Here is a 12,872-nt window from a genome sequence, read left to right as displayed (position 1 = left end):
CTACAGCAGCCCTTACACCTCCAAAAACTCTCCCAAGACCCAGCTCAGATTCCACTCCGACACTCTCCTGCCAGCCTTGGGTTCCAAAGATTCCTTCAACGCTGTCTCACTTACTGAGGACGAGGTAATCATGTTCGGAAGGATGGCAACTATTTTATTTTTAATGGAATCAATTTTATTTATGAAGAATCCCATAAAGTCATTACTGCTAAGAGCTAAGGGAATGGATGGATCAACGGAGCTGTGACTCTGGGTAAGTTTGGCAACTGTACTGAAGAAAAATCTAGGATTATTTTTATTCTCCTCTATTAATGATGAAAAATATGCTGCTCTAACTCTGCGAAGGGTCTTTTTTATACAACAGTAGACTGTTTTTCCAGATTGGGTAGGATTCCTCTTGGTGTGTAGAGCGTCATTTTCTCTCCAATTTCCTAACATTGTGCTTCAAAAAAAGCTCTAAATTTAACCAGGGACCCAGCTTCCTGTGAATAAAAACCAAGCTGTGGGTGCTGCCTAAAAGAACCATAGTCGACTGCACATGAAAAATTATTGACCTCAATATGTAGTGTGTGCCACCAAAATGAATGCTGCCCTCAAATATAAATCTGCATCTCTGAAGGACCAGTGCTTACTCCTTCAGGGATCGTTTTAATAATATTCAAACTTTATTGATTTCCATTTCATACGCTTTGAGCAACCAGTCTGAAGACAGGACTCTCATTGTTTTTTTCTTCGTTCATGACATCAATCCAGGATGTGATGAAAAGACAGAGCTAAAGTGAGTGGCTGTACTATCTTTAACCTAGAACAGAGATTATACTGTTTCAAAGCTTTCACTGAAGAATGAGAGCATTAATCATTATAGCGGTAATTTAATTACTCCATTTAGAAACACCCCCATTCCACACATAGCAAGATAATAAGACAAAAATACAATTTCTTTCAAAGTAACATAACTGAATTTAGGTGAACAGAAACAAACATTTCATCTGTGCTACTGTCTTCATATCACATTGTAATACAGAAAAGGAGAAGAAAGTAAATCTTTTTGACAGAACATTAACTGACATCAGTTGTAGTACCAAGTGGATGTCTTTCCTTCAGTATTGGTTAATAAAAAAAATCACATATTTCCTTTTGCATCGGCTTACAATTCAGCATTCACAAAAACAGTTGTTAAATGAATGCTGTTTGCATCTTTATTCAATTTTAAAAAGACAAAATTGGTTCAGAAACACCCAGAATCCCACATTCTAATGATCCAAGCAGCCTGGCAGATGCAGCAGGTTTAGTTTTCGTAGGAGGACAGAGGTTGATATTTGACCCTGGAGGCTTTGGTTTTGTAGATGAGGACGCCGCAGACCATCCCAACGGCAACAAGAAGACATCCAGCAACAAAGACCAGGTTCAGGTTCAGGTTGAACGCTGCAGATGAGAGGAACACAGAGTTGATGGAGTCCTGCTCACAGTTTATCTGCTGCTTATAAACTTCTCCACACAGTTTCCTTACCTGAGCCTCCTCTGAGGTCTGCTTCACGCTTCAGACGCAGAGGACCCTGGGAAACAAAGTGCATTCCACTCTGGATCATAGCCTCTCTCTTTCTGCGGACATTGGACCATGTGGAGTTCATGCATCCCCGTGAGCACCTGGTGTTGGGGTTCCCTGCTTCACACATCATGACTGTGCAGCTGATGTACACCTGAATTCAAGAAGCACACAGTCATTGAAAGAAGCTACTCCCTCTGGTGGACAAAAGGCAGACTTGTACCAAAATTACAGCACAACACCAGAATGTTTTAACATACAATGCTTTAGGTAAAATTTCTTTTTGTACAGAAATAGATGCAAAAACAGAAATGCAAACTTTGTTAAATTGGTGGGAAAACACCACTTCTATTAAAAACCTTTCTCATCAGTTTGATCCTCACCTGATCATGCAGCCCGATGAACTTGAAGGCATCCATGCTGAACCTGAACTGTCTGTCGTTGGAGGTGGGATGGGTCTGCACAGTCTGGTCAACTTTGCATCTAAATTAAATCAAAAGCTTCCATTAGCTGCATCAGATTTAAAGCACATCAGCTGTATGGACCATCGGGCCTTCAAGCTCATCATCATCAAACATGTTTTAGGTTGAAGAAACTGGTTTCTGTGTTTGTCTACCTCAGGTTTCTCTGCATCTGAGCCTTACCCGTTCTCAATGATGGAGTAGGTTGGGTGGAAGTTGGGGTTGTCATACGGTGCAGCTCTGCAGGACTCCACAAACATCTCTGTGTTGTTGATAGAGGTGCTGGCATCTATCTGCATGTAGATCCTGTCTCCGACGTCAAACTCCAGTGGGTAAAAGTTTGGGTCATAAATGGGTCCAAACTGGTCATCCTGGTAGAACTCAAACTGGTAGGTGAACTTGCCGAAGCCTTTCTCCCATACTGTGACGTTCTTTCTGTGTGCTGAGAAGCTCAGGGTCACATTGCCCCGTTTGGGGTACTGGCAGTAGAACCGGGCCTCCACCAGGTGCTTCCTGGTGATCAGCTCATTCGGGTCGTCCTCCACTGTGGTGATCTCATTCTTGAAAATGAGGTAATCATCGTCTTCCTGCAGAGTAAACAGTCATAAATGAAATAAATACCAGAGAGATGAATCCTGTGAGACGTGTCAAACGACCCGTTCTCACCTCGATCTCAGTACCGCAGCCGTTGAGGGGGATGATGGCGACTATGTGAGTGTTGTTGGAGAGTCTATCAAGGCTGCAGATGGTGTTGCTGGGGTCACTGAGGCGAAGATGTTCCTCCTGGAGTCCAAAGAAGGAATCTTTCTCAACCTCCACCTTCATTGTGGTTTCAGTGCAGGTCACGGTGGCTTCAACTGGAACAAAAAGAATCAGTTAGGTACAAAGTTGGGACTGGGAAAGAGAAAAGAAAAGGGAAACATCCAAATTAAACCTTTACAGCTCTTTAAATGAATGATGGATCAAAAATGTTCAGGTAATGAAAAGAACGTCTGGCTGCTTTGATGGAGGTACTCAGGAAAAATGACACATCAAGATTCAGCAGAGTAATGCATCTCTAGGAGAATATGTCCAAAATGTACCAAATTAATTCCATAAAAGGTGAATACATTGTTCTGTTAAATGATATCAACTAATATTTCCAGCAAGAGCTGCTTTTTACTTGGTAAAACTGCAGTTTCCCCCCAAAGAGCTTCTAGTTTAAACTCACTTTGTGCCTTTCGGACTTCCACCAGAACACACCTCATCTCAGACTGATAGATACGTGACCTGAAACAGTATTATAAAAAAAAAAAACGGTTTTACACAGTTAATAAAAACCAAACCCCTTTTCCTTCTAAAATGGACATTTATCACATAAATCTATCTCCCAATAATTGGAAAAAAACATAGAAGATATTTCACCACTTTTTATCGCAGAATTACAAAACAAAACCTTAATGGACAAAAATGTCTAATAAGGTTTAATCTTCTCAAAACAATTGAATTTACATCCTATTACCCGCTCACTGATTCCACAACAAAGCAGATTGGGAAATGATCTCCCAGGTCATCTTCAACTGGTGTCCACCTGAGGACAAAGTCGTTGTTAACGTCCCTGTGCTTGGTGATGGCTGATGGTCCACTGAAGATGATGTCAAAGATCCTGGATGAAAAACAAAGCAGAGGTTATCATGTGGTCAGTGTTGTTTTCTTGTTGCTAGCAGCCATTGGGAAGCTTTGCTAACTTACGTTGAATAAGCTGCATGTGCTTTGACTCTGATCTCCATCTCTTTGCTGACCTCGGCCTCGATCCGTTCTCCATGTGCAGGTGTTGGAGTCATAAGTTTAGGCAGGTAATGTCCCTCCTGACATGAAGATATGGGCGGGTCCACTGGAGAATAAAAAAAGAGAAAATAACTTTTTAATTCCATAAATTCTGTATAATTCAGTGTTGTCGTCACTTGTCTTATAACTTGTAACTTGATACAAGGACCAGCTGACCCGTCTATATCCTGCATCATCCATACTTTCAGGCACAAATTGAAAATAAAAAAATGAAAGATGTAAAGGGAAACAACCCACGTTTATTGTCTGCACATTTATTCAGAAATAAACAAAATATGTTTTTAACACTGAGGCCTACTTGTTTTGAAAATTAACGAAAAGTGGAAACACAGGAAAGCTTGTCATTTAAACAACTTTAATTTGACATTTCACCTTTAGCGATGAAGTCCCAATCCGGATACAAAGATCAGATGACCTTATCTTTTCCTCACTCCACATGTTTCCTATTAAAGAAATCTCCTACCACCTGGCCCTCACCAACTCTGAGTAGTTTAGCGGTAGTTTGGTAGTTGTGGTCTAAAACCTTTAAATTATTTCCCAATAGACCAAACAAGCTGATCAAATGGAAAGATTGATTAAAACCTACATTTTCATGGGAATTATAAATTTGGTACTTAATGCACTTAGTTATAGTTTATAGTTTATGGTATAATGAACTCTTTGAAATACCTACACATTTTAGATATATGTTCACCGGCTTCTGCCCTAAACTGAAAATGGGTCATCATAATGAGCCAAAACAGACAGCCACATCTTCACAGACACGAAGCTCTTCTATGGACAGTTCGGTCCCCAAATTTAGATCCTGGAGAAACTTTAGGATGAGCTAAAGAGAAGAGTGTGAGAGGACCCAAGAGTCTGGACCTTCCAGAGAGATTGTGAAGAGTGGATTGATCGAAGATCTCATACAACCCTCCATCCCTACAACAATGAAGAAATTCCAGGAAGGTATAGTCGGGTCAGTAGGTGGCACTAAGGAAAACCTTTTGAACAAGATTATACCAAAACATCTGTTGCCTATATTTTTAAGATTCATATTCATCGGTTAAAATTGCCTTTGAGGACTAAATGCTGGTAAATCTGATTTAATTTTTATATCAGTGCTGAACTTATAAAGAGATTGTTGGCAGTCTCAGATCAGGCTGCAATCTTGGCATTTTTCAAAGGACTGCGTCATATAAAAAAATAAAGAACTAGGATTTGAAAATTTCTTCCAGTCTAACAGCAATCCCCTGCCCTCCCACCTCCCAAAAACACATAAAAAAAAAAAAATCCTTTATTGGACAAGTGCATGTTTTCTTACCTAGAAAAGAGAACTGCAGAGGTTGCTTACTAAGGGCAGGGATACTGGGTACAATTGTTGTGAGGTGTACAGTAGAAGTAGTAGTTGCTGGAATAGTTCCGATGAGTGGTACAGTTGTTGTGGTTGTTGCTGCAGTAGTAGTAGTAGTTGTTGGTACGGTTGTGGTTGTTGCTGCAGTAGTAGTAGTAGTTGTTGGTACAGTTGTGGTTGTTGTTGCAGTAGTAGTAGTAGTTGTTGGTACAGTTGTGGTTGTTGCTGCAGTAGTAGTAGTAGTTGTTGGTACAGTTGTGGTTGTTGCTGCAGTAGTAGTAGTAGTTGTTGGTACGGTTGTGGTTGTTGCTGCAGTAGTAGTAGTAGTTGTTGGTACGGTTGTGGTTGTTGCTGCAGTAGTTGTAGTAGTTGTTGGTACAGTTGATGTGGTTGTTGCTGCAGTAGTTGTAGTAGTTGTTGGTACAGTTGTGGTTGTTGCTGCAGTAGTAGTAGTAGTTGTTGGTACAGTTGTGGTTGTTGCTGCAGTAGTAGTAGTAGTTGTTGGTACAGTTGTGGTTGTTGCTGCAGTAGTTGTAGTAGTTGTTGGTACAGTTGATGTGGTTGTTGCTGCAGTAGTTGTAGTAGCTGTTGTAGTTGTTGCTGCGGTAGTAGTCATAGGCATGTGTGAAGATGCACTGACAGCGGATCTCTTCCTCCTTGAAAGCAGTGGATGCTTACGAACACTTGATCCATCAGAATAGGACAGATCAATAGTGCTGTGTGGGAAGTCTTCTACCACCATCTCAAAACCAAAGACTCTGCTGTCATGATTTGCGTGCTGGTAGTGCAATGTACAAGAATCCTGACAAAATAGAGACACATTAATTTAAGAAAGCTAATTATCGTAGTTTTATGCACTAATAATTGAATCTAGATTTCTGAACTTACCTGGTCCAGTTGGAAGCCTGAAGGGAGAGAGCAGTTGTCGCACTCGTAGCCAGGTAAATTCCCATACCTGCAGCGGACTTTGTCTCCATCAATATCAAAGGCAGCCAGCTTGTATGTTCTCGGGCAGTTTTCAGGAACTCTTCATTAGATACAAACACACAATGTAAATTAAATAACTTCAGCAACGAGACTTCAGGCAAACCATCAAACCAATGAAAACCTCTGAGGACTTGGAGGTTGACTTGGTAGATGTAGACATTCAAAATTACATAAACAGCCTAGTTTTATTTCATAATAAAATTGGTTTTATAATAAAATTGTGTAATGGTGTAAAATACAGATGATGTTATATAAACCAAAGGAAGGTCACCTTAAGAAGGGAACAATGGCAACATCAGGCAGTTTATTTGGTTCTTCTGTGTCTGATCTTCTCCCAAAATCCACGTGAGACTCAAAACTCCCGCTCATAACTGAGTTACGTGTTGTGACCCAGTAGTAGGAAGATGCCCTGATATTTTACAAGCAGAAGACAGCAGAAGCATTAACGTGAATTTTGGCCCTAAAACACAAAGGTTGTTGATAACCTGTATGATGCTTTTCAAACTTAATTCCACTTATTCAAATATTGACATATTATTGCTATTATATCTGCTCACCCGAGGTTAAACGGCTTGTCATTGAGTAAGCTCTTTTTCTCAATGAGTTCGGTTTCACACCATTGGTAATGGTTGAATGATGAGTTGGTGCTTGTGTCGACTATATCTTTGACTTTACTGGTCACACTGCCACAGTTGCCGCTGCAAGTCCAGTCAAGGAAGTTACCACAGGAATCAAAAGTACCTCTGGCTCGGAGAGATATCTGCAGGATAAAAAAAACTGTTTATATATACATTGATTTTATTAAACACACTGATCAGCACGGTTGTGGAACAGGCTATGGAAATAAATGATTGATTGAAGGTGGTCCTGTACCTCAAGTGAATTAGTTAATTTATACTTTAGAGAAAATGGCTTACACTTTTCATTTTAGGTCAACTTTGACAATAGTAAAACATGTTTCTGCATCTGAAATTCCACTAAAGATTCCGCAAAATACTAATTTGAAGTCACTGTAAAACAGGATTATGGTTTTCTAGTTTAGGATTATTCTTAAATCAATCAATCTGCTACCTGAACAGATTATGTTTTGTTTATTTCTTGATTTATAGAAAGTTTTAAGTAGAGTTCAGATATTCAGGCCTCTAGCAATTAACTCCATAAGTCTTGGAGAAAAATAGAAAAGACGAGCTCTCTTACTGTGCAGATATACAGACCCATTAAATAAATTAGAATACATTTTTATAAGTACATTTGTTTTATTAATTCACTAAGTGACACGTTAAAAAGATTATCTCTGCAAAGACCAATATTTTCAAGCCTATTTCCTGCTAATTATGATCATTCTCTGTTTACAGTGAATTAAGACACAATATTAAAATGGTACAATAGCCCACAAAAAATATTTTTCTTGCAGACATGGAGGCTTAATAAAAAAACTATGTTTAATACCATCTTAAGGGTTCATATTTTCAAAGGGGACTTTTAATCAGACATATTAATGTCTTTGGAATGCATATTCTAATTTACTGAATATTCACAGTCCCTGTAGGTAATCCTAAATACCAGATTATCTTATTCCTGAGGTCTGAGACCAGTTTTTATTGACAGCTGGTTGTAAATTTTTTTGAAAGCATATGTCTTTGTTTATTTTTGCAGTTATATCCCCTTGTTTCCTTCTCAAGTTTCTAAAGGAAAAACAGCTCAAATAATTTCAGGATATATAAAACCAATCAAAATGCTGTTATGAAGCAAGTCTGCAGTTACATTTATACTTAAGAAGTTAATGTTCTCACCTTAACTGATCCATCAGAGTTCCTTCCTTTGTAGGCGGAGTTCAATGTTACTCCCCAGTGAGGAGAAGCTGAGACCAGGGAGGTCAGCAGGAGCAGCTGAAGAAGGAGCAGCGATGAGGAGGCCATCTTGATGCTTCAAGCTCAACTCTGCCTCTGAGGATGAAGTTCACATCCACCTGCAGCATCTTATATGCACCTGTGAGCAAGGAGGTGCTCAGGGTGAAGGAATGTAAACCACACTTTAGACACATAAGGCAGCAGCAGAACTGGTTTGATGAAACAATTGAGTTAATAAGGTGTAATTGGATCACACATCTACCTCCACACTTAATGAAACTTAATATTTCTCTGGTACTGGAGGACACAGATGTGTAATTAAAACCTGAGTGAAAAAAAAACCCGTTTTGCAACTTAATTGGCTTTGACAATAACATCATAGGCAAAACTTGTATGATTACATTGTGAAGAAAGACAATGGATGTTTTTGTGTCCATTAGTTTCAATTATCAACATAGAACTTGTGACCAACCCTTAATAATATTCATCATATTACCAGAAGTACTGTGTTGTTCCTGCACGTCCATGAATTCAGGTATTTAGGTCACATCTATGACAGCCACACCTAGACATGTAGACTGCTTCTACAAACATCTGTGAAAAAGGGTCACTCTTAGGAGCTCGGTGAAATCCAGAGTTGTGACTGTTGAATTATGTGCTTGTGACTGTCGACCCAGCAAACAGCACAGTGTCACAAACCTGTCCTTAATTTGCCCCTGAAGACAGACCCTTCTGTTATTTCAGCTGGTGACCTTGTATTTTTGTGAAGACCAGACTATACCTGGCATTAGGATTATACTCACACAATAGTCAACAGATATGTGAGCTGTGATCAATACTAGATAGTGGCAAATGCTGCACACCTTAAAAAAACGTTGAAGGACTCACAGGAAGTCTGGGGAACTATCAACCCAAACATTTTGAAATATGAAGACAAATCCTGTCTTTGCAAGACACAGAATATGATGTAGATCACATTATAAAACAGTTTGTGTGTTAATATGATAAATCATAGTCATAACAATGTGGCTTTAAGCCATGTTAACAATGCAACTCAATCAATTAATAGTTTTGAACAAATTATATGTGAGCTTGCTATTCATTGATGAAATGAAAGGCATAAATGAATAGGGATTATCATGCCTTTACCTCAACCTGCTAGTTGGGTTGTTTTGTTCTTGGAAACCTAAGAAGATTACATTTTTTCTCCCCGCAAACCTAAACCAACAACATTCCCCATGATTAAAAACTTTTACTATACACTCAGAAATCAGTATTCAAAAAAGCCCAAGTTTCATCGGTTGTTTTGGAAAGTTGTGATCGTAGACTTAGTCCTACATGGACAATACAGCTATTCACAAGAATATGAAAAATAGTTCACACGTATGCTCCATCTCAACATTGTCTCTACTGCCCCTGTCTGTACAAATGCAAACATTTCTACCCATATTAGGAGTTTGTGTTGACTCACACCAAAACACCTCTCACCACATCTCTAAATCTAACACCTAACCCTGAAACAAAGAGGATCCACCACATTAGAACTGGGGTTTAGTCCCCATAAAGCTTTTTGGAAGTTAGTGACCATACCAGAGAAGCTCCTAGGTAGGAAAAATAAATAGACGCACATAAGGGACAATGCCACACCTTTTAATGAAAATGTCCAGTTTGCCAAAGTAACTTTTTTAAGGCAAAGTGTCATTAATCAATCTGTCTGGGAAGGAATTATTTTATTTGTTACTTGTATTTGCTACCCCAGTGGGTGGAGGCAGATGAGCGTTCACACTGAGCCTGGTTCTGGTTCTGCTGGAGGTTTTTCCTTCCCATTATAGGGGAGTTTTCCTCTCCACTGTCGCTTCATGCATGCTCAGTCTGAGGGATTGCTGCAAAGCCATCAACAATGGAGACGACTGTCCACTGTGTCTCTGCTCTGTCTTCTCTAAGCCCCAGTGGGTGGAGGCAGATGAGCGTTCACACTGAGCCTGGTTCTGGTTCTGCTGGAGGTTCTCCTCCCTGTTAAAGGGGAGTTTTCCTCTCCACTGTCGCTTCATGCATGCTCAGTCTGAGGGATTGCTGCAAAGCCATCAACAATGCAGACGACTGTCCACTGTGGCTCTACGCTCTTTCAGGATGAGTGAATGCTGCTTGTCAAGACTTGATGCAATCTACTGGGTTTCCTTAGATATTAAATCTATTGACCAATCTGTATAATTTGATTGAATTTGACTTTGGAAAGTGCCATGAGATGACATATTTCATGAATTGGCGCTATATCAATAAAATTTAATAGAAACATGTAATTGAATACTTGATGAACTTGAAAGGAAGGAAGACAGAAGGTAAACCATGCTGATATTATTTCTAAACTTTTCTGTCTAAGGAAACCCAGCAGGTTGCAACACGTCACTGACTTGCAGCATTCACTCCACCTGGATGAGAATGGAGCCACAGTGGACAGTTGCTGGCATTGAGTTGTTGACGTTACAGCAATCCCTCATACTGAGCATGCATGTAGCGACAATGAAGAGGAAAACGGCCCTTTAACAGGAAGAAACCTTCAGCAGAAAACGGAAACAGGATCAGTGTGGACAGCCATCAGAGCAGAGACACAGCTTTTAATTGCTTTCAATGCTATCTGGTTGATATTTTTTTCTGTTTCAACATTTCAGACATGTATGGGGTCCCATAAGGCTCCATTTTAGGGCTTATTTTTTGTTGTATTTATTGCCTCTAGGTTTCAAATGCAGCATATATGAAATCACCTTCTATTTCCATGCTGATAATTGTCGGCTCTATCTGCCCTTGAAGCAGGGGGACAGCTTTTTGGAGAAAGGCCCCAATGGATGGCTTGGAAGATATTAAAGCTTGGCTAGCCTCAAACGTCTTGAGTTTTAACAAAAAGAAAACAGAAAAGATTGTGTTTGGGCAAAGTCGCAACATTGTTGATTTGGGACTCGTCACACTATATTTTAAATCATCTGTCACCAATTTGGGTTTTAAGGTAGACTGTGAATTTAAATTAGAAAACCAAATTTTAGCAGTTATCACTTAAGGCAGTTGGCAATGATTTAATCCCTTCCGATGCAACTCCTTGAAAACAGTAATATATGCTTTTATTTTATCCTACTCAGATGACCTTAATGGATTCTATGTTGAAGTCAGTCCTTGCTCTCTTGTCTGCAGCTCGTTTAAATTACTGCTGGACATCTCTTAACCAGTACTCCAAAAACAGAGCACACTACTGCTGTTTAGGCCTCACTCCATTAGTTGCCTGGGAATTTTAGAGTTCATTATGAAATGAAGTGTTTGAATAACCTTACTCTGCCTTAACTCCAAAGTTGTTCATCCCTACTTTGCTTCTTAGCACCTCAGTTTGGCTGAACAACAGCTAATGCCGGTACCAAGGTCAGAGGGGACAGGAGTTTCTCTTCTGCTGCTCCTCAATTGTGACGTAAACTATCCCTACACAGTAGAGATGCTCATTCATTTCATTTATAATTTGTCTTAAAAACCACGCCGCTGTAAACAATCTGCAAACACAGCACCCCCGCGCTCTCCTGCTGATCACAGGAGATTTCAACCATGCCTCCCTCCGTTCCACCCTCCCCACGCTCACCCAGTACGTCACGTGTAAAACAAGGGACAATAAAACGCTGGACCTTTTTTATGCTAACGTTAAGGACGCTTACACCTCCGCCCCCCTCCCCCCTCTGGGACGCTCAGACCACAACCTCGTCTATCTGCTCCCCCATTGCATTCCACTGGTGAGGAGACAAAAGGCACAGAAGAAGTCAGTGAAAGTTTGGTCAGACGAAGCCAGTGAGAAGCTGAAGGACTGTTTCAGAACCACAGACTGGAGCATGTTCCAAAGCTCTCATGGAGATGACATCAACAGCCTGACTGAATGCATCACTGACTACATGAAGTTCTGTGTGGAGAGCATTGTGCCATCACGACGGCTACGATGCTTTCCAAACAACCCCCGCTGGGTGACCCCTGAGCTGAAAGTCCTCCTGAACCAGAAGAAGAGGGCTTTCTACTCAGGGGACAGAGAGGAGCAGCGTAGGGTCCAGCGGGAGCTCCAGTGGAAGATCAGGGCAGCAAAGAAGGATTATGGGAAGAAGATGGAGGAGCAGCTGGCACAGAACAACGTCAGGGATGTGTGGAGAGGTCTGAAGAACATCTCCGGCTTCGGGCAGAGGACCAGCAGGGCTGCAGACGGAGACACCAAGTCTGCAGATGAGTTGAACACATTCTTCACTCGGTTTGACTCCCCCCACACTGGCCCCCTCCTTGCCCTCAACTCTCCACATGTCTCCAACCAGCAGCCCTCCAGAGACCTACCATCCCCCCCACCGCCACTCCTATCAACGACCGACCCATCCACACCTTCAGCCCTACCTTCCTCCCCCCTCACAGTCACACCAATGCAGGTGAGAGGACAGCTGACGAGGCTGAAACAAAGGAAAGCCTCAGGACCGGACGGCATCCCCCCCAGGCTGCTGAGGACCTGTGCAGATGAGCTCTGTGAGGTCCTCAGCTACATCTACAACCTGAGCCTCAGCCTCGGGGTGGTGCCCACCCTGTGGAAGACCTCCTGTGTGGTACCGGTTCCCAAAACGCCGCACGCCAGGGAACCGGCCGACTTCAGACCAGTCTCCCTGACCTCCCACCTGATGAAGACCATGGAGCGCCTCATCCTAGCTCACCTGCGCACCGCGGTGAGCCCCAGCCTGGACCCACTGCAGTTTGCCTACCAGCCCAACATCGGAGTAGAGGATGCCATCATCTACCTGCTGCAGCGGGCGCTAACCCACCTGGAGACCACCGGGAGCGCTGTGAGAGGCATGTTCTTTGACTTCTCCAGC

General features: G+C 41.5%; 2 protein-coding genes across 2 annotated transcripts; both read right to left on the bottom strand.

The window, feature by feature from the left end:
• Positions 1-852: 852 nt before the first annotated feature.
• LOC118562861 (CUB and zona pellucida-like domain-containing protein 1) lies at positions 853-5,310 on the bottom strand. The gene is made up of 9 exons (XM_036135840.1): positions 5,138-5,310; positions 3,739-3,880; positions 3,509-3,652; positions 3,218-3,276; positions 2,674-2,864; positions 2,191-2,594; positions 1,930-2,029; positions 1,511-1,700; positions 853-1,425 (listed from the first exon to the last, which is right to left on the bottom strand). Exons 2-9 carry the CDS (start codon positions 3,828-3,830, stop codon positions 1,289-1,291), a joined length of 1,317 nt encoding a protein of 438 aa, XP_035991733.1. The 5' UTR covers positions 3,831-3,880; positions 5,138-5,310; the 3' UTR covers positions 853-1,288.
• LOC118562823 lies at positions 4,794-8,137 on the bottom strand. Its single transcript, XM_036135691.1, has 6 exons — positions 7,948-8,137; positions 6,712-6,914; positions 6,426-6,563; positions 6,056-6,194; positions 5,691-5,969; positions 4,794-4,817 (listed from the first exon to the last, which is right to left on the bottom strand). The coding sequence occupies exons 1-6, from the start codon at positions 8,071-8,073 to the stop codon at positions 4,794-4,796; spliced, it is 909 nt and encodes a 302-aa protein (XP_035991584.1). The 5' UTR covers positions 8,074-8,137.
• Positions 8,138-12,872: the final 4,735 nt, after the last annotated feature.

Source organism: Fundulus heteroclitus, chromosome 4, assembly GCF_011125445.2.
Source record: "Fundulus heteroclitus isolate FHET01 chromosome 4, MU-UCD_Fhet_4.1, whole genome shotgun sequence".
Classification (NCBI taxonomy): Eukaryota; Metazoa; Chordata; class Actinopteri; order Cyprinodontiformes; family Fundulidae; genus Fundulus; species Fundulus heteroclitus.
This window is presented reverse-complemented; position numbering and strand designations above follow the sequence as displayed.